Raw genomic sequence first — 19,950 nt, 5'->3', positions numbered from 1 at the left:
TCCAATTGGGAGTCTTAGTTCTTGGTTCTGGGGTTTTAAATGCAGCCTTTTACTCAGAGAATGTGATACAAATGAATACGATGCTCCAGTATCAAACAAGACATTAACAGGAGTAGAGTTGAGAAAAATGTTACCCGTAACCACGTCGTCAGAAGACTCCACCTCCTGAGAATTCATTACATACACCCTTCCTCGAGTTGGACCCGGTTTTTGCACTTGTTGCCCTTGCGGGTTTTGAGGTACACGTGCATTAGAAGTAGTGGCAATACCGAAGTTAGGTGCTTTAAGTCATGGACAATCTCTCTTTTTATGGGTTGGGCTTCCGCATTCATAACATCGAAAAGTAGGATATTTACATTGAGTAACGACATGATTGTCGCGACCACATCTTATACAGAAAGGCTTCGTATCTCTTTCCTGAAACTGATTAAATGGGTTTCTTCTAAACCCTAAATGGGCTTGTTTATAAAAATTTCCTCCAGTGACTTTGTCTTTTTCAAACTTCCTTTTGCTCCCAACTTGTTCATTCTCCTTTTCATTCATTATTCTCTCTGCGTTGGTCGCCTTATCATACATATCTTGATAATTTAAACAGGTGTGGGTGGATAGTCTATCACGAAGATCCCACTTTAGTCCTTTCTCAAAACGGTTCATTCTCAATTCTTCAGTTGCCACCATATGCGGAGCAAATCGAGATAACTCCATGAATTTTGACGCGTACGCAGTAACAGACAATGACCCTTGCACCAACTTATTAAATTCATCCTCTTTCTGTCTCCTAAGCGATGGAGGATAAAATTTTGACCGCATAAGTTCCTTAAACTTAGCCCAGTCAAATCCTTCTTCATAACTTCTTTCTTTTACGGTTTCCCACCATAAATCGGCTTGTCCTACCAAATAATACACCGCAAATCCTACCCTCCATGTCTCCGGACACTGTATAGCTTCGAAAAGCTTATCAAAACTTCTTAACCAATTTTCAAATTCTACGGGGTCCAACTTTCCATCATATGTTTTAGGATTATAACATGCCATCTTCTTAAAGAATTTAGCACTATTTTCCTCATTATGGGAATTGTTGTTTCTTATAGCATCAGCCACAATTGTCATGAAATTACTCATATCTGTGTGCTCATTGGGGGCAGGTTGGTTAATATCAATACTGTTAAATTGAGACATCCTATAAGACACAAAGAGTAAGTCATCACACTCCTAGTTTTTTTTTTTCAAACAGGCTACTTATATACATATATATCACAAATATAAACAAAACACAGTAAAAATAGTAATAATAATATGAATAACATTATCCTTAATATCTACCCCTCTCTCGGTTGATTTTAAATCTGTTTTATCTTAGGCTCTGATACCAATCTGTAACGCCCCACTTTTGTTTTTCTTAAAATAGTCATTATAAATACGAAAAGGGTGTACAAACTGTACCATTAGATATTATACAGCGGAACCTTACAAAGTAATATAAAAAGAAAAACTATCTTACAGAGACGTTACTGCCGTATTTTCACAAAAGGAAAACACAAGGCTAATTTACAATATGGTACAAGTTTGTCTTATTACATATTTTTCTCTAAAAGGCAAAAACTGTCGACATCGTCAAAACTCACCCCTCCTTATTCCCAGCACAGAAACCTGAAAAAAATTATAAACATAACGGGATCAGCCAACCACAGGCTGAGTATGACTCCAGTTCCCTCCACCGGCCTTATGTCAGAACATTTACTCAAAAGGAATTATCAACCTTATATTGCCCAATATGATACTTACCAGAATACAATTATTTCCTGTCAGGGACCAACCCGGTATCCCAAAAACATTATATGACTACCATTCCAACAGGATATATACATATTCATATGACACTACTACCGGTATACCATTACTGAAAAGGATAGACATTACGGAGTAAATCTCCCACCGGGTCTAGAACCCATCTCCGTGTACACAAGCTAAATAATTTTTCTCCATGGGCCAACGCCCTCAGTTTATATATTGAGCCAACGCTCGCAGGGCCAACGCCCCTGGGACCAACGTCCCTCTTGTTTATATATATATATGGAACCAACGCTCCTGGAGCTACTGCTCCTGGGGCCAACGCCCCTCATGTGTACACGGGTTATATAATAATGTCATCCCAATCCAATAATCGTATCCCGAATGCTACAATTGGCCAATTATGCAAAATGACAACAATAACCTTATCACAGTCATACATACTTATAAGACGATAACCTATATAACATGTGAGCAATGTAACAATCATAAGATAAAATTAACAATAAAAGTAATATAACGGATTATTTCTAATCTCTTATTTCAAAGGTAAATAAAGGTAAATAATTACTTATATCGACAAAGGGTCCCGAAATCATACCTTACTAGGTATATAATGTATCCGATGAAAATCAACACCCTTTATTTCCTTTCTTTTCCTCTCGTTTTTGGTAGAATTGTGATTTTTTTTTTTTTTTTTTTTTTTTTTATATATACATACATGCAAACGGTGGAATCTAGGGGAAAGTGACACCACCCACAACATTAGGTGAGTCACCCCTCACGTGTAAAATTTTTATAATTTTTTTTTTTTTTTTTTTTTTAAATCTAATAAACTAGTAAAACCGAATGTCGTAACAAGTCCCGACAAATATATTCTTATACAAAAATACTAAAATGAAGTCATCTTCATGTATACAGAAAATATACGAGCTTAGTCTATAAAGTCTCTAATAGTCCTATTATTATATATATCTTAAAATAATTTTATTCGGGGTATTACACGGTACGACCTTCCGAATGGCTGAAATTGAAGTGTATAATACACGGTTTTTCGGGATTCCGGGGTCCCGAAATAAAATTCTCCGGAAAAAAAATAGAAAGTACCTCGGGTCAGATAAAGCGGCCACACAAAGTTTGAGCACCAACGGAAGACATTTGGGGGTGCCGGTGTACCTAAACCAAAGATTCGCTAAACTCGAATTATCGTGAAAAATGTGTTAAAGCTCGTTATTTGAGGTTGAAATTGAACAGGTTGATTCCTGAAATGAGCTCGGACGCGTGATTGAAAAACAGGGAGAAAAACAAACAGGCTCCGGTACGACCTTCCGAACGGTTGAAATTGAAGTGTATAATACACGGTTTTTCGGGATTCCGTAGTCCCGGAATAAAATTCTCCGGAAATCACATAGAAAGTTCCTCGGGTCAGATAAAGCGGCCACGCAAAGTTTGAGCACTAACGGAAGACATTTGGGGGTGTCGGTGTGCCACAAACCAGCATTCGCCGAAACTCGAATTATCGTGAAAAATGTGTTAAAGCTCGTTATTTGAGGCTGAAATCGAACAGGTTGATTCCTGAAATGAGCTCGGACGCGTGATTGAAAATAGGGAGAAAAACAAACAGGCTCCGGTACGACCTTCCGAACGGCTGAAATTGAAGTGTATAATACACGGGTTTTCGGGATTTCGTGGTCCCGGAATAAAATTCTATGGAAATCACATAGAAAGCTCCTCGAGTCAGATAAAGCGGCCACACAAAGTTTGAGCACTAACGGAAGACATTTGGGGGTGTCGGTGTGCCACAAACCAGCATTCGCCGAAACTCGAATTATCGTGAAAAATGTGTTAAAGCTCGTTATTTGAGGTTGAAATCGAACAGGTTGATTCCTGAAATCGAACAGGTTGATTTCCTGAAATGGGCTCGGACGCGTGATTGAAAAACAGGGAGAAAAAGAAACGGGTTCCGGTTTACCTTCCGAAAACTTGAAATTGAAGTGTATAATACACGGTTTTTCGGGATTCCGGGTCCCGAAATAAAATTCTCCGGAAATCACATAGAAAGTACCTCGGTCGATAAAGCGGCCACACAAAGTTTGAGCCCCAACGGAAGACATTTGGGGGTGCTTGGTGTACAAACCAAAGATTCGCCGAAACTCGAATTATCGTGAAAAATGTGTTAAAGCTCGTTATTTGAGGTTGAAATCGAACAGGTTGATTCTGAAATGAGCTCGGACGCGTGATTGAAAAAAAAAAGGGGAGAAAAAAAAACAGGTTCCTAAATTTACCTTCCGAACGGCTGAAATTGAAGTGTATAATACATGGTTTTTCGGGATTCCGGGGTCCCGGAATAAAATTCTCAGGAAATCACATTAGAAAGTACCTCGGGTCAGATAAAGCGGCCACACAAAGTTTGAGCACCAACGGAAGACATTTGGGGGTGCCGGTGTGCCACAAACCAGTATTCGCCGAAACTCGTTTTATCGTGAAAAATGTGTTAAAGCTCGTTATTTGAGGCTGAAATTGAACAGGTTGATTCCTGAAATGAGCTCGGACGCGTGATTGAAAAACAGGGAGAAAAACAAACAAAGCTCGTTTACCTTCCGAACAACAAATTGAAGTGTATAATACACGGTTTTTCCAGATTCCGTGGTCCCTAATAAAATTCTCTGGAAATCACATAGAAAGTTCCTCGGGTCAGATAAAGCGGCCACACAAAGTTTGAGCACCAACGGAAGACATTTGGGGGTGCCGGTGTGCCACAAACCAGCATTCGCCAAAACTCGGATTATCGTGAAAAATGTGTTAAACCTCGTTATTTGAGGCTGAAATCGAACAAAGTTGATTCTGAAATGTGCTCGGACGCGTGATTGAAAAACAGGAGAAAAACAAACGGAGCTCCTGACGACCTTCCGAACTACAAATTGAAGGGTATAATACACGGTTTTCGGGATTCCGGGGTCCCGGAATAAAATTCTCCGGAAATCACATAGAAAGTTCCTCGGGTCAGATAAAGCGGCCACACAAAGTTTGACCACCAACGGAAGACATTTGGGAGTGCCGGTGTGCCACAAACCAGTATTCGCCGAAACTCGGATTATCGTGAAAAATGTGTTAAACCTCGTTATTTGAGGTTTGAAATCGAACAGTTGATTTCTCAAATGAGCTCGACGCGTGATTGAATAACGGGAGAAAAAGAAACAGTTCCGACGACCTTCCGAATAGCCGAAATTGAAGTGTATATAATACACGGTTTTTCGGGATTCCGGGGTCCCTAATAAAATTCTCCGAAATCACTTAGAAAGTACCTCGGGTCGATATAAGCGGCCACACAAAGTTTGAGCACCAACGGAAAACATTTGGGGTGCGGGTGTGCCACAAGCCGGTATTCGCCGAAACTCGGATTATCGTGAAAAATGTGTTAAATCTCGTTATTTGAGGCTGAAATCGAACAGGTTGATTCCTGAAATCGAACAGGTTGATTTCCTGAAATGGGCTCGGACGCGTGATTGAAAAACAGGGAGAAAAAGAAACAGTTCCGTGCGACCTTCCGAACTACCGAAATTGAAGTGTATAATACACGGTTTTCGGGATTACGGGTCCCTAATAAAATTCTCCGGAAATCACATAGAAAGAACCTCGGGTCAGCTAAAGCGGTCACGCAAAGTTTGAGCACCAACGGAAGACATTTGGGGGTGCCGGTGTGCCACAAACCAGTATTCGCCGAAACTCGGATTATCGTGAAAAATGTGTTAAACCTCGTTATTTGAGGTCAAATCGAACAGTTGATTCCTGAAATGAGCTCGGACGCGTGATTGAAAAACAGGAGAAAAACAAACAGCTCCTCACGACCTTCCGAACTACAAATTGAAGAGTATAATACACAGTTTTTCGGGATTCCGGGGTCCCGGAATAAAATTCTCCGGAAATCACATAGAAAGTTCCTTGGGTCTGATAAAGCGGCCACACAAAGTTTGAGCACCAACGGAAGACATTTGGGGGTGCCGGTGTGCCACAAACCAGCATTCGCCGAAACTCGGATTATCGTGAAAAATGTGTTAAACCTCGTTATTTGAGGCTGAAATCGAACAGGTTGATTCCTGAAATGAGCTCGGACGCGTGATTGAAAAACAGGGAGAAAAACAAACAGGCTCCGGTCCGACCTTCCGAACGGCTGAAATTGAAGGGTATAATACACGGTTTTTCGGGATTTCGGGGTCCCGGAATAAAATTCTCCGGAAATCACATAGAAAGTTCCTCGGGTCAGATAAAGCGGCCACACAAAGTTTGAGCACCAACGGAAGACATTTGGGGGTGCCGGTGTGCCTAAACCAAAGATTCGCCGAAACTCGGATTATCGTGAAAAATGTGTTAAAGCTCGTTATTTGAGGCTGAAATCGAACAGGTTGATTCCTGAAATGAGCTCGGACGCGTGATTGAAAAACAGGGAGAAAAACAAACAGGCTCCGGTCCGACCTTCCGAACGGCTGAAATTGAAGTGTATAATACACGGTTTTTCGGGATTCCGGGGTCCCGGAATAAAATTCTCCGGAAATCACATAGAAAGTTCCTCGGGTCAGATAAAGCGGCCACACAAAGTTTGAGCACCAACGGAAGACATTTGGGGAGTGCCGGTGTGCCACAAACCAAGATTCGCCAAACTCGGATTATCGTGAAAAATGTGTTAAACCTCGTTATTTGAGGCTAAAATCGAACAGGTTGATTCCTGAAATGAGCTCGGACGTGTGATTGAATAACAGGGAGAAAAAGAAACAGGTTCCGGTACGACCTTCCGAACAGATGAAATTGAAGTGTATAATACACGGTTTTTCGGGATTCCGTGGTCCCGGAATAAAATTCTCCGGAAATCACATAGAAACTTTCTCGGGTCAGATAAAGCGGCCATGCAAAGTTTGAGCACTAACGGAAGATATTTGGGGGTGTCGGTGTCCACAAACCAGCATTCGCCGAAACTCGGATTATCGTGAAAAATGTGTTAAAGCTCGTTATTTGAGGCTGAAATCGAACAGGTGAATTCTTGAAATCGAACAGGTTTATTTCCTGAAATGGGCTCGGACGCGTGATTGAAAAACAGGGAGAAAAAGAAACAGGTTCCGGTACGACCTTCCGAACGACTGAAATTGAAGTGTATAATACACGGTTTTCGGGATTCCGGGGTCCCGGAATAAAATTCTCTGGAAATCACATAGAAAGTACCTCGGGTCAGATAAAGCGGTCACGCAAAGTTTGAGTACCAACGGAAGACATTTGGGGGTGCCGGTGTGCCACAAACCAGCATTCGCCGAAACTCGGATTATCGTGAAAAATGTGTGAAAGCTCGTTATTTGAGGCTGAAATTGAACAGGTTGATTCCTGAAATGAGCTCGGACGCGTGATTGAAAAACAGGGAGAAAAACAAACAGCTCCGGTACGACCTTCCGAACGGCTGAAATTGAAGTGTATAATACACGGTTTTTCGGGATTCCGTGGTCACGGAATAAAATTCTCCGAGAATCACATAGAAAGTACCTCGGGTCAGATAAAGCGGCCACGCAAAGTTTGAGCACTAACGAAAGACATTTGGGGGTGTCGGTGTGCCACAAACCAGCATTCGCCGAAACTCGGATTATCGTGAAAAATGTGTTAAATCTCGTTATTTGAGGCTGAAATCGAACAGGTTGATTTCTGAAATGGGCTCGGACGCGTGATTGAAAAACAGGGAGAAAAAGAAACAGGTTCCGGTACGACCTTCCGAACGGCTGAAATTGAAGTGTATAATACACGGTTTTCGGGATTCCGGGGTCCCGGAATAAAATTCTCTGGAAATCACATAGAAAGTACCTCGGGTCAGATAAAGCGGTCACGCAAAGTTTGAGTACCAACGGAAGACATTTGGGGGTGCTTAGTGTGCCCAAACCAAAGATTCGCCGAAACTCGGATTATCGTGAAAAATGTGTGAAAGCTCGTTATTTGAGGCTGAAATTGAACAGGTTGATTCCTGAAATGAGCTCGGACGCGTGATTGAAAAACAGGGAGAAAAACAAACAGGCTCCGGTACGACCTTCCGAACGGCTGAAATTGAAGTGTATAATACACGGTTTTTCGGGATTCCGTGGTCACGGAATAAAATTCTCCGAGAATCACATAGAAAGTACCTCGGGTCAGATAAAGCGGCCACACAAAGTTTGAGCACCAACGGAAGACATTTGGGGGTGCCGGTGTGCCACAAACCAGCATTCGCCGAAACTCGGATTATCGAGAAAAATGTGTTAAAGCTCGTTATTTGAGGCTGAAATCGAACAGGTACATTCCTGAAATGAGCTCGGACGCGTGATATAAAAACAGGGAGAAAAAGAAACAGGTTCCGGTACGACCTTCCAAACGGCTGAAATTAAAGTGTATAATACACGGTTTTTCGGGATTCCGAGGTCCCGGAATAAAATTCTCCGGAAATCACATAGAAAGTTCCTCGGGTCAGATAAAGCGACCACGCAAAGTTTGAACACCAACGGAAGACATTTGGGGGTGCCGGTGTGCCCAAACCAGCATTCGCCGAATTTCGGATTATCGTGAAAAATGTGTTAAAGCTCGTTATTTGAGGCTGAAATTGAACAGGTTGATTCCTGAAATGAGCTCGGACGCGTGATTGAAAAACAGGGAGAAAAACAAACAGGCTCCGGTTTACCTTCCGAACGGCTGAAATTGAAGTGTATAATACACGGTTTTTCGGGATTCCGTGGTCCCGGAATCAAATTCTCCGGAAATCACATAGAAAGTTCCTCGGGTCAGATAAAGCGGCTACGCAAAGTTTGAGCACTAACGGAAGACATTTGGGGGTGTCGGGGTGACACAAACCAGCATTTGCCGAAACTCGGATTATCGTGAAAAATGTGTTAAAGCTCGTTATTTGAGGCTGAAATCGAACAGGTTGATTCCTGAAATCGAACAGGTTGATTCCTGAAATGAGCTCGGACGCGTGATTGAAAAACAGGGAGAAAAAGAAACAGGTTCCGGTACGACCTTCCGAACGGCTGAAATTGAAATGTATAATACACGGTTTTTCGGGATTCCGGGGTCCCGGAATAAAATTCTCCGGAAATCACATAGAAAGTACCTCGGGTCAGATAAAGCGGTCACACAAAGTTTGAGCACCAACGGAAAACATTTGGGGGTGCAGGTGTGCCACAAGCCAGTATTCGCCGAAACTCGGATTATCGTGAAAAATGTGTTAAATCTCGTTATTTGAGGCTGAAATCGAACAGGTTGATTCCTGAAATGGGCTCGGACGCGTGATTGAAAAACAGGGAGAAAAAGAAATAGGTTCCGGTGCGACCTTCCGAACAGGTGAAATTGAAGTGTATAATACACGGTTTTTAGTGATTAAAGGTCCCTAAATAAAATTCTCCGGATATCACATAGAAAGTACCTCGGGTCAGATAAAGTGGTCGCGCAAAGTTTGAGCACCAACGGAAGACATTTGGGGGTGCCGGTGTGCCACAAACCAGCATTCGCCGAAACTCGGATTATCGTGAAAAATGTGTTAAAGATCGTTATTTGAGGCTGAAATCGAACAGGTTGATTCCTGAAATGAGCTCGGACGCGTGATTTAAAAATAGGGAGAAAAAGAAAAAGGTTCCGGTACGACCTTCCGAACGGCTGAAATTGAAGTGTATAATACACGGTTTTTCGGGATTCCGGGGTCCCGGAATAAAATTCTCCGGAAATCACATAGAAAGTACCTCGGGTCAGATAAAGCGGCCACACAAAGTTTGAGCACCAACGGAAGACATTTGGGGGTGCTTGGGTGTGCCACAAACCAAGATTCGCCAAACTCGTTTTATCGTGAAAAATGTGTTAAAGCTCGTTATTTGAGGTCGAAATCGAACAGGTTGATTCTTGAAATGAGCTCGGACGCGTGATTGAAAAACGGGAGAAAAACAAACAGTTCCGTTTACCTTCCGAACAGCTGAAATTGAAGTGTATAATACACGGTTTTCGGGATTCCGTGGTCCCGGAATAAAATTCTCTGAAATCACATAGAAAGTACCTCGGGTCGATAAAGCGGCCACACAAAGTTTGAGCACCAACGGAAGACATTTGGGGGTGCTTGGTGTGCCTGAAAACCAAGATTCGCAGAAACTCGGATTATCGTGAAAAATGTGTTAAACCTCGTTATTTGAGGCTGAAATCGAACAGGTTGATTCCTGAAATGAGCTCGGACGCGTGATTGAAAAACAGGGAGAAAAACAAATAGGCTCCGGTCCGACCTTCCGAACGTTTGAAATTGAAGTGTATAATACACGGTTTTTCGGGATTCCGGAATAAAATTCTCCGAAATCACATAGAAAGTTCCTCGGGTCAGATAAAGCGGCCACACAAAGTTTGAGCACCAACGGAAGACATTTGGGAGTGCTTGGTGTGCCTGACAAACCAAAGATTCGCAGAAACTCGGATTATCGTGAAAAATGTGTTAAACCTCGTTATTTGAGGCTAAAATCGAACAGGTTGATTTCGAAATGAGCTCGGACGTGTGATTGAATAACGGGTAGAAAAAAGAAACAGTTCCGTCGACCTTCCGAACGATGAAATTGAAGTGTATAATACACGGTTTTTCGGGATTCCGTGGTCCCTGAATAAAATTCTCCGGAAATCACATAGAAACTTTCTCGGGTCAGATAAAGCGGCCACGCAAAGTTTGAGCACTAACGGAAGATATTTGGGGGTGTCGGTGTCCACAAACCAAAGATTCGCCGAAACTCGGATTATCGTGAAAAATGTGTTAAAGCTCGTTATTTTAGGTCAAATCGAACGGGTTGATTCACTGAAATCGAACAGGTTTATTTCTGAAATGGGTTCGGACGCGTGATTGAAGAACGGGGAGAAAAAGAAACAGGTTCCTGTACGACCTTCCGAACAGCTGAAATTGAAGTGTATAATACACGGTTTTCGGGATTCGGGGTCCCTAATAAAATTCTCTGAAATCACATAGAAAGTACCTCGGGTCGAGATAAGCGGTCACGCAAAGTTTGAGTACCAACGGAAGACATTTGGGGGTGTCGGTGTGCCACAAACCAACATTCGCCGAAACTCGGATTATCGTGAAAAATGTGTGAAAGCTCGTTATTTGAGGTCAAATTGAACAGTTGATTCTGAAATGAGCTCGGACGCGTGATTGAAAAACGGGGAGAAAAACAAACGAGGCTCGTGCGACCTTCCGAACTAGTGAAATTGAAGTGTATAATACACGGTTTTTCGGGATTCGGTCCCGGAATAAAATTCTCCGGAAATCACATAGAAAGTACCTCGGGTCAGATAAAGCGGCCACACAAAGTTTGAGCACCAACGGAAGACATTTGGGGTGCCGGTGTGCCACAAACCGATGATTCGCCAAACTCGTTTTATCGTGAAAAATGTGTTAAAGCTCGTTATTTGAGGCTTGAAATTGAACAGGTTGATTCTTGAAATGAGCTCGGACGCGTGATTGAAAAACAGGAGAAAAAACAAACAGCTCCGTTTACCTTCCGAACGGCCGAAATTGAAGTGGATAATACACGGTTTTCGGGATTCCGTGGTCCCTAATAAAATTCTCTGAAATCACATAGAAAGTTCCTCGGGTCGGATAAAGCGGCCACACAAAGTTTGAGCACCAACGGAAGACATTTGGGGGTGCCGGTGTGCCACAAACCAGTTTTCGCCGAAACTCGGATTATCGTGAAAAATGTGTTAAACCTCGTTATTTGAGGTCAAAATCGAACAGGTTGATTCCGAAATGAGCTCGGACGCGTGATTGAAAAACAGGGAGAAAAACAAATAGGCTCCGGTCCGACCTTCCGAACGGCTGAAATTGAAGGGTATAATACACGGTTTTCGGGATTCCGGAATAAAATTCTCCGGAAATCACATAGAAAGTTCCTCGGGTCGGATAAAGCGGCCACACAAAGTTTGAGCACCAACGGAAGACATTTGGGAGTGCTTGGTGTGCCTGAAACCATGATTCGCCGAAACTCGGATTATCGTGAAAAATGTGTTAAACCTCGTTATTTGAGGCTAAAATCGAACAGGTTGATTTCTGAAATGAGCTCGGACGTGTGATTGAATAACGTAGAAAAAGAAACAGTTCCGATACGACCTTCCGAACAGCTGAAATTGAAGTGTATAATACACGGTTTTTCGGGATTCCGTGGTCCCGAATAAAATTCTCCTAAATCACATAGAAACTTTCTCGGGTCAGATAAAGCGGCCACGCAAAGTTTGAGCACTAACGGAAGATATTTGGGGGTGTCGGTGTCCACAAACCAGCATTCGCCGAAACTCGGATTATCGTGAAAAATGTGTTAAAGCTCGTTATTTTAGGCTGAAATCGAACAGGTTGATTCCTGAAATCGAACAGGTTTATTTCCTGAAATGGGTTCGGACGCGTGATTGAAAAACAGGGAGAAAAAGAAACAGGTTCCGGTACGACCTTCCGAACGGCTGAAATTGAAGTGTATAATACACGGTTTTTCGGGATTCCGGGGTCCCGGAATAAAATTCTCTGGAAATCACATAGAAAGTACCTCGGGTCAGATAAAGCGGTCACGCAAAGTTTGAGTACCAACGGAAGACATTTGGGGGTGTCGGTGTGCCACAAACCAGCATTCGCCGAAACTCGGATTATCGTGAAAAATGTGTGAAAGCTCGTTATTTGAGGCTGAAATTGAACAGGTTGATTCCTGAAATGAGCTCGGACGCGTGATTGAAAAACAGGGAGAAAAACAAACGAGCTCCGCATTTACCTTCCGAACGGGTGAAATTGAAGTGTATAATACACGGTTTTTCGGGATTCCGTGGTCACGGAATAAAATTCTCCGAGAATCACATAGAAAGTACCTCGGGTCAGATAAAGCGGCCACGCAAAGTTTGAGCACTAACGAAAGACATTTGGGGGTGTCGGTGTGCCACAAACCAAAGATTCGCCAAACTCGGATTATCGTGAAAAATGTGTTAAATCTCGTTATTTGAGGTTGAAATCGAACAAAGTTGATTCTGAAATGGGCTCGGACGCGTGATTGAAAAACGGGAGAAAAAGAAACAAATGGTTCCTGACGACCTTCCGAACGTTTGAAATTGAAGTGTATAATACACGGTTTTTCGGGATTCTGGGGGTCCCAAATAAAATTCTCCGGAAATCACATAGAAAGTACCTCGGGTCAGATAAAGCGGTCACGCAAAGTTTGAGCACCAACGGAAGACATTTGGGGGTGCCGGTGTGCCACAAACCAGCATTCGCCGAAACTCGGATTATCGTGAAAAATGTGTTAAAGCTCGTTATTTGAGGTCGAATCGAACAGTACATTCCCGAAATGAGCTCGGACGCGTGATATAAAAACGGGAGAAAAAGAAACGGTTCCGATTTACCCTTCCAAACGGCGAAATTGAAGTGTATAATACACGGTTTTTCGGGATTCCGGGGTCCCGGAATAAAATTCTCCGGAAATCACATAGAAAGTTCCTCGGGTCAGATAAAGCGGCCACGCAAAGTTTGAACACCAACGGAAGACATTTGGGGGTGCCGGTGTGCCCAAACCAGCATTCGCCGAAACTCGGATTATCGTGAAAAATGTGTTAAAGCTCGTTATTTGAGGCTGAAATTGAACAGGTTGATTCCTGAAATGAGCTCGGACGCGTGATTGAAAAACAGGGAGGAAAACAAACAGGCTCCATTTACCTTCCGAACGGCTCAAAATTGAAGTGTATAATACACGGTTTTTCGGGATTCCGTGGTCCCGGAATCAAATTCTCCGGAAATCACATAGAAAGTTCCTCGGGTCAGATAAAGCGGCCAAGCAAAGTTTGAGCACTAACGGAAGACATTTGGGGGTGTCGGTGTGCCACAAACCAGCATTCGACGAAACTCGGATTATCGTGAAAAATGTGTTAAAGCTCGTTATTTGAGGTCAAAATCGAACAGTTGATTCTCAAATCGAACGAGGTTGATTCCTGAAATGAGCTCGGACGCGTGATTGAAAAACAGGGAGAAAAAGAAACAGTTCCTGCGACCTTCCGAACACGGCTGAAATTTAAGTGTATAATACACGGTTTTTCGGGATTCCGGGGTCCCTAATAAAATTCTCCAGGAAATCACATAGAAAGTACCTCGGGTCAGATAAAGCGGCCACACAAAGTTTGAGCACCAACGGAAAACATTTGGGGGTGCAGGTGTGCCACAAGCCGCATTCGCCGAAACTCGGATTATCGTGAAAATGTGTGAAAGCTCGTTATTTGAGGTCAAATTGAACAAAGTTGATTCCTGAAATGAGCTCGGACGCGTGATTGAAAAACAGGAGAAAAACAAACAGCCTCCGGTACGACCTTCCGAACGGCTGAAATTGAAGTGTATAATACACGGTTTTTCGGGATTCCGTGGTCACGGAATAAAATTCTCCGAGAATCACATAGAAAGTACCTCGGGTCAGATAAAGCGGCCACGCAAAGTTTGAGCACTAACGAAAGACATTTGGGGGTGTCGGTGTGCCTGAAACCAAGATTCGCCGAAACTCGGATTATCGTGAAAAATGTGTTAAATCTCGTTATTTGAGGTGAAATCGAACAGGGTTGATTCCGAAATGGGCTCGGACGCGTGATTGAAAAAACGGGGAGAAAAAGAAACAGTTTCCGTCACGACCTTCCGAACGGCTGAAATTGAAGTGTATAATACACAGTTTTTCGGGATTCTGGGGTCCTGAAATAAAATTCTCCGGAAATCACATAGAAAGTACCTCGGGTCAGATAAAGCGGTCACACAAAGTTTGAGCACCAACGGAAGACATTTGGGGGTGCCGGTGTGCCTACAAACCGTGATTCGCGAAACTCGGATTATCGTGAAAAATGTGTTAAAGCTCGTTATTTGAGGCTGAAATCGAATGTACATTCCTGAAATGAGCTCGGACGCGTGATATAAAAACAGGAGAAAAAGAAACGAGGTTCCGCACGACCTTCCAAACGGCCGAAATTGAAGTGTATAATACACGGTTTTTCTCGGGATTCGGGGTCCCGAATAAAATTCTCCGGAAATCACATAGAAAGTTCCTCGGGTCAGATAAAGCGGCCACGCAAAGTTTGAACACCAACGGAAGACATTTGGGGTGCCGGTGTGCCCAAACCAAAGATTCGCAAAACTCGGATTATCGTGAAAAATGTGTTAAAGCTCGTTATTTGAGGCTGAAATTGAACAGGTTGATTCCTGAAATGAGCTCGGACGCGTGATTGAAAAACAGGGAGGAAAACAAACAGGCTCCGATTTACCTTCCGAACGGTATTTGAGAAATTGAAGTGTATAATACACGGTTTTTCGGGATTCCGTGGTCCCTAATCAAATTCTCCTCAAAATCACATAGAAAGTTCCTCGGGTCAGATAAAGCGGCCAAGCAAAGTTTGAGCACTAACGGAAGACATTTGGGGGTGTCGGTGTGCCACAAACCAGCATTCGCCGAAACTCGGATTATCGTGAAAAATGTGTTAAAGCTCGTTATTTGAGGCTGAAATCGAACAGGTTGATTCCTGAAATCGAACAGGTTGATTCCTGAAATGAGCTCAGACGCGTGATTGAAAAACAGGAGAAAAAGAAACAGGTTCCTCGACCTTCCGAACTATTGAAATTTAAGTGTATAATACACGGTTTTTCGGGATTCCGGGGTCCCGGAATAAAATTCTCCGGAAATCACATAGAAAGTACCTCGGGTCAGATAAAGCGGCCACACAAAGTTTGAGCACCAACGGAAAACATTTGGGGGTGCAGGTGTGCCACAAGCCAGTATTCGCCGAAACTCGGATTATCGTGAAAAATGTGTTAAATCTCGTTATTTGAGGCTGAAATCGAACGGGTTGATTCCTGAAATGGGCTCGGACGCGTGATTGAAAAACAGGGAGAAAAAGAAACAGGTTCCGGTACGACCTTCCGAACGGCTGAAATTGAAGTGTATAATACACGGTTTTTAGGGATTCTGGGGTCCCGGAATAAAATTCTCCGGAAATCAAATAGAAAGTACCTCGGGTCAGATAAAGTGGTCGCGCAAAGTTTGAGCACCAACGGAAGACATTTGGGGGTGCCGGTGTGCCACAAACCAGCATTCGCCGAAACTCGGATTATCGTGAAAAAATGTGTTAAAGATCGTTATTTGAGGCTGAAATCGAACAAGTTGATTCCTGAAATGAGCTCGGACGCGTGATTTAAAAACAGGGAGAAAAAGAAACAGGTTCCGGTACGACCTTCCGAACGGCTGAAATTGAAGTGTATAATACACGGTTTTTCGGGATTCCGGGGTCCCGGAATAAAATTCTCCGGAAATCACATAGAGAGTACCTCGGGTCAGATAAAGCGGCCACACAAAGTTTGAGCACCAACGGAAGACATTTGGGGGTGCCGGTGTGCCACAAACCAGTATTCGCCGAAACTCGTTTTATCGTGAAAAATGTGTTAAAGCTCGTTATTTGAGGCTGAAATTGAACAGGTTGATTCTTGAAATGAGCTCGGACGCGTGATTGAAAAACAGGGAGAAAAACAAACAGGCTCCGGTACGACCTTCCGAACGGCTGAAATTGAAGTGTATAATACACGGTTTTTCGGGATTCCGTGGTCCCGGAATAAAATTCTCTGGAAATCACATAGAAAGTTCCTCGGGTCAGATAAAGGGGCCACACAAAGTTTGAGCACCAACGGAAGACATTTGGGGGTGCCGGTGTGCCACAAACCAGTATTCGCCGAAACTCGGATTATCGTGAAAAATGTGTTAAACCTCGTTATTTGAGGCTGAAATCGAACAGGTTGATTTCTGAAATGAGCTCGGACGCGTGATTGAAAAATAGGGAGAAAAACAAACAGGCACCGGTACGACCTTCCGAACGGCTGAAATTGAAGGGTATAATACACGGTTTTTCGGGATTCCGGGGTCCCGGAATAAAATTCTCCGGAAATCACATAGAAAGTTCCTCGGGTCAGATAAAGCGGCCACACAAAGTTTGAGCACCAACGGAAGACATTTAGGAGTGCCGGTGTGCCACAAACCAGTATTCGCCGAAACTCGGATTATCGTGAAAAATGTGTTAAACCTCGTTATTTGAGGCTAAAATCGAACAGGTTGATTTCTGAAATGAGCTCGGACGTGTGATTGAATAACAGGTAGAAAAAGAAACAGGTTCCGGTACGACCTTCCGAACAGATGAAATTGAAGTGTATAATACACGGTTTTTCGGGATTCCGTGGTCCCGGAATAAAATTCTCAAAATCAAATAGAAACTTTCTCGGGTCGAGATAAGCGGCCACGCAAAGTTTGAGCACTAACGGAAGATATTTGGGGGTGTCGGTGTCCACAAACCAGCATTCGCCGAAACTCGGATTATCGTTAAAAATGTGTTAAAGCTCGTTATTTTAGGCTGAAATCGAACAGGTTGATTCCTGAAATCGAACAGGTTTATTTCCTGAAATGGGCTCGGACGCGTGATTGAAAAACAGGGAGAAAAAGAAACAGGTTCCGGTACGACCTTCCGAACGGCTGAAATTGAAGTGTATAATACACGGTTTTTCGGGATTCCGGGGTCCCGGAATAAAATTCTCTGGAAATCACATAGAAAGTACCTCGGGTCAGATAAAGCGGTCACGCAAAGTTTGAGTACCAACGGAAGACATTTGGGGGTGCCGGTGTGCCACAAACCAGCATTCGCCGAAACTCGGATTATCGTGAAAAATGTGTGAAATCTCGTTATTTGAGGCTGAAATTGAACAGGTTGATTCCTGAAATGAGCTCGGACGCGTGATTGAAAAACAGGGAGAAAAACAAACGACCTCACGACCTTCCGAACTACTGGAATTGAAGTGTATAATACACGGTTTTAGGGATTAAAGTGGTCACGGAATAAAATTCTCCGAGAATCACATAGAAAGTACCTCGGTCGATAAAGCGGCCACGCAAAGTTTGAGCACTAACGAAAGACATTTGGGGGTGTCGGTGTGCCACAAACCAGCATTCGCCGAAACTCGGATTATCGTGAAAAATGTGTTAAATCTCGTTATTTGAGGCTGAAATCGAACAGGTTGATTCCTGAAATGGGCTCGGACGCGTGATTGAAAAACGGGAGAAAAAGAAACAGTTCCGTGCGACCTTCCGAACTACATTTGAAATTGAAGTGTATAATACACGCTTTTTCGGGATTCTCGGGGTCCCAAATAAAATTCTCCGTAAATCACATAGAAAGTACCTCGGGTCAGATAAAGCGGTCACACAAAGTTTGAGCACCAACGGAAGACATTTGGGGGTGCTTGGAATTGTGCCCAAACCAACATTCGCCGAAACTCGGATTATCGTGAAAAATGTGTTAAAGCTCGTTATTGAGGCTGAAATCGAACAGGTACATTCCTGAAATGAGCTCGGACGCGTGATATAAAAACAGGAGAAAAAAGAAACAGTTCCGTCGACCTTCCAAACGGTCAAATTGAAGTGTATAATACACGGTTTTTCGGGATTCGGTCCCGGAATAAAATTCTCCGGAAATCACATAGAAAGTTCCTCGGGTCTGATAAAGCGGCCACGCAAAGTTTGAACACCAACGGAAGACATTTGGGGGTGCCGTGTGCCCAAACCAAAGATTCGCCGAAACTCGGATTATCGTGAAAAATGTGTTAAAGCTCGTTATTTGAGGCTGAAATTGAACAGGTTGATTCTGAAATGAGCTCGGACGCGTGATTGAAAAACAGGAGGAAAACAAACAGGCTCGCACGACCTTCCGAACGGTTTGAATTGAAGTGTATAATACACGGTTTTTCGGGATTCCGGGGTCCCGAATAAAATTCTCCGGAAATCACATAGAAAGTTCCTCGGGTCAGATAAAGCGGCCACGCAAAGTTTGAGCACTAACGGAAGACATTTGGGGGTGTCGGTGTGCCACAAACCAGCATTCGCCGAAACTCGGATTATCGTGAAAAATGTGTTAAATCTCGTTATTTGAGGTGAAATCGAACAGGTTGATTCCTGAAATCGAACAAAGGTTGATTCCCAAATGAGCTCGGACGCGTGATTGAAAAACGAGGAGAAAAAGAAACGGGTTCCGGTCGACCTTCCGAACGGCTGAAATTTAAGTGTATAATACACGGTTTTTCGGGATTCCGGGGTCCCGGAATAAAATTCTCCGGAAATCACATAGAAAGTACCTCGGTCGAGATAAAGCGGCCACACAAAGTTTGAGCACCAACGGAAAACATTTGGGGGTGCGGTGTGTGCCTGAAGCCGATTCGCCGAAACTCGGATTATCGTGAAAAATGTGTTAAATCTCGTTATTTGAGGCTCAAATCGAACAGGTTGATTCCTGAAATGAGCTCGGACGCGTGATTGAAAAACAGGGAGAAAAAGAAACAGGTTCCGGTACGACCTTCCGAACGGCTGAAATTGAAGTGTATAATACACGGTTTTTAGGGATTCTGGGGTCCCGGAATAAAATTCTCCGGAAATCAAATAGAAAGTACCTCGGGTCAGATAAAGTGGTCGCGCAAAGTTTGAGCACCAACGGAAGACATTTGGGGGTGCCGGTGTGCCACAAACCAGCATTCGCCGAAACTCGGATTATCGTGAAAAATGTGTTAAAGATCGTTATTTGAGGCTGAAATCGAACAGGTTGATTCTGAAATGAGCTCGGACGCGTGATTTAAAAAAAAACAGAGAAAAAGAAACAGGTTTCCGCACGACCTTCCGAACTAAGTGAAATTGAAGTGTATAATACACGGTTTTTCGGATTCGGGGTCCCTAATAAAATTCTCCGGAAATCACATAGAAAGTACCTCGGGTCGATATAAGCGGCCACGCAAAGTTTGAGCACCAACGGAAGACATTTGGGGGTGCTTGGGGTGTGCCACAAACCAAAGATTCGCCGAAACTCGTTTTATCGTGAAAAATGTGTTAAAGCTCGTTATTTGAGGCTGAAATTGAACAGGTTGATTCTTGAAATGAGCTCGGACGCGTGATTGAAAAACGGAGAAAAACAAACAGTTCGATACGACCTTCCGAACGCGACAAATTTGAAATTGAAGTGTATAATACACGGTTTTTCGGGATTCCGTGGTCCCGGAATAAAATTCTCTGGAAATCACATAGAAAGTTCCTCGGGTCAGATAAAGCGGCCACACAAAGTTTGAGC

The 19,950-nt window shown here is 43.3% G+C and overlaps 1 protein-coding gene across 1 annotated transcript; it reads right to left on the bottom strand.

Annotated features, from left to right (window-relative positions):
• Nucleotides 1-288: 288 nt before the first annotated feature.
• Nucleotides 289-1,179, bottom strand: LOC141639050 (uncharacterized). The gene has a single exon (XM_074448232.1). The coding sequence runs from the start codon at nt 1,177-1,179 to the stop codon at nt 289-291; it is 891 nt and encodes a 296-aa protein (XP_074304333.1).
• Nucleotides 1,180-19,950: the final 18,771 nt, after the last annotated feature.

This window comes from Silene latifolia, unplaced genomic scaffold (genome assembly GCF_048544455.1).
Source record: "Silene latifolia isolate original U9 population unplaced genomic scaffold, ASM4854445v1 scaffold_265, whole genome shotgun sequence".
NCBI classification, from domain to species: domain Eukaryota; kingdom Viridiplantae; phylum Streptophyta; class Magnoliopsida; order Caryophyllales; family Caryophyllaceae; genus Silene; species Silene latifolia.
Note: the sequence above shows the minus strand (reverse complement) of the source record. Positions and strands in the feature narration are given on the sequence as shown.

Coding starts and splice junctions, on each gene's coding strand:
- LOC141639050 (XM_074448232.1), bottom strand. CDS start 1,179: ATGTCTCAATTTAACAGTATTGATATTAACCAACCTGCCCCCAATGAG.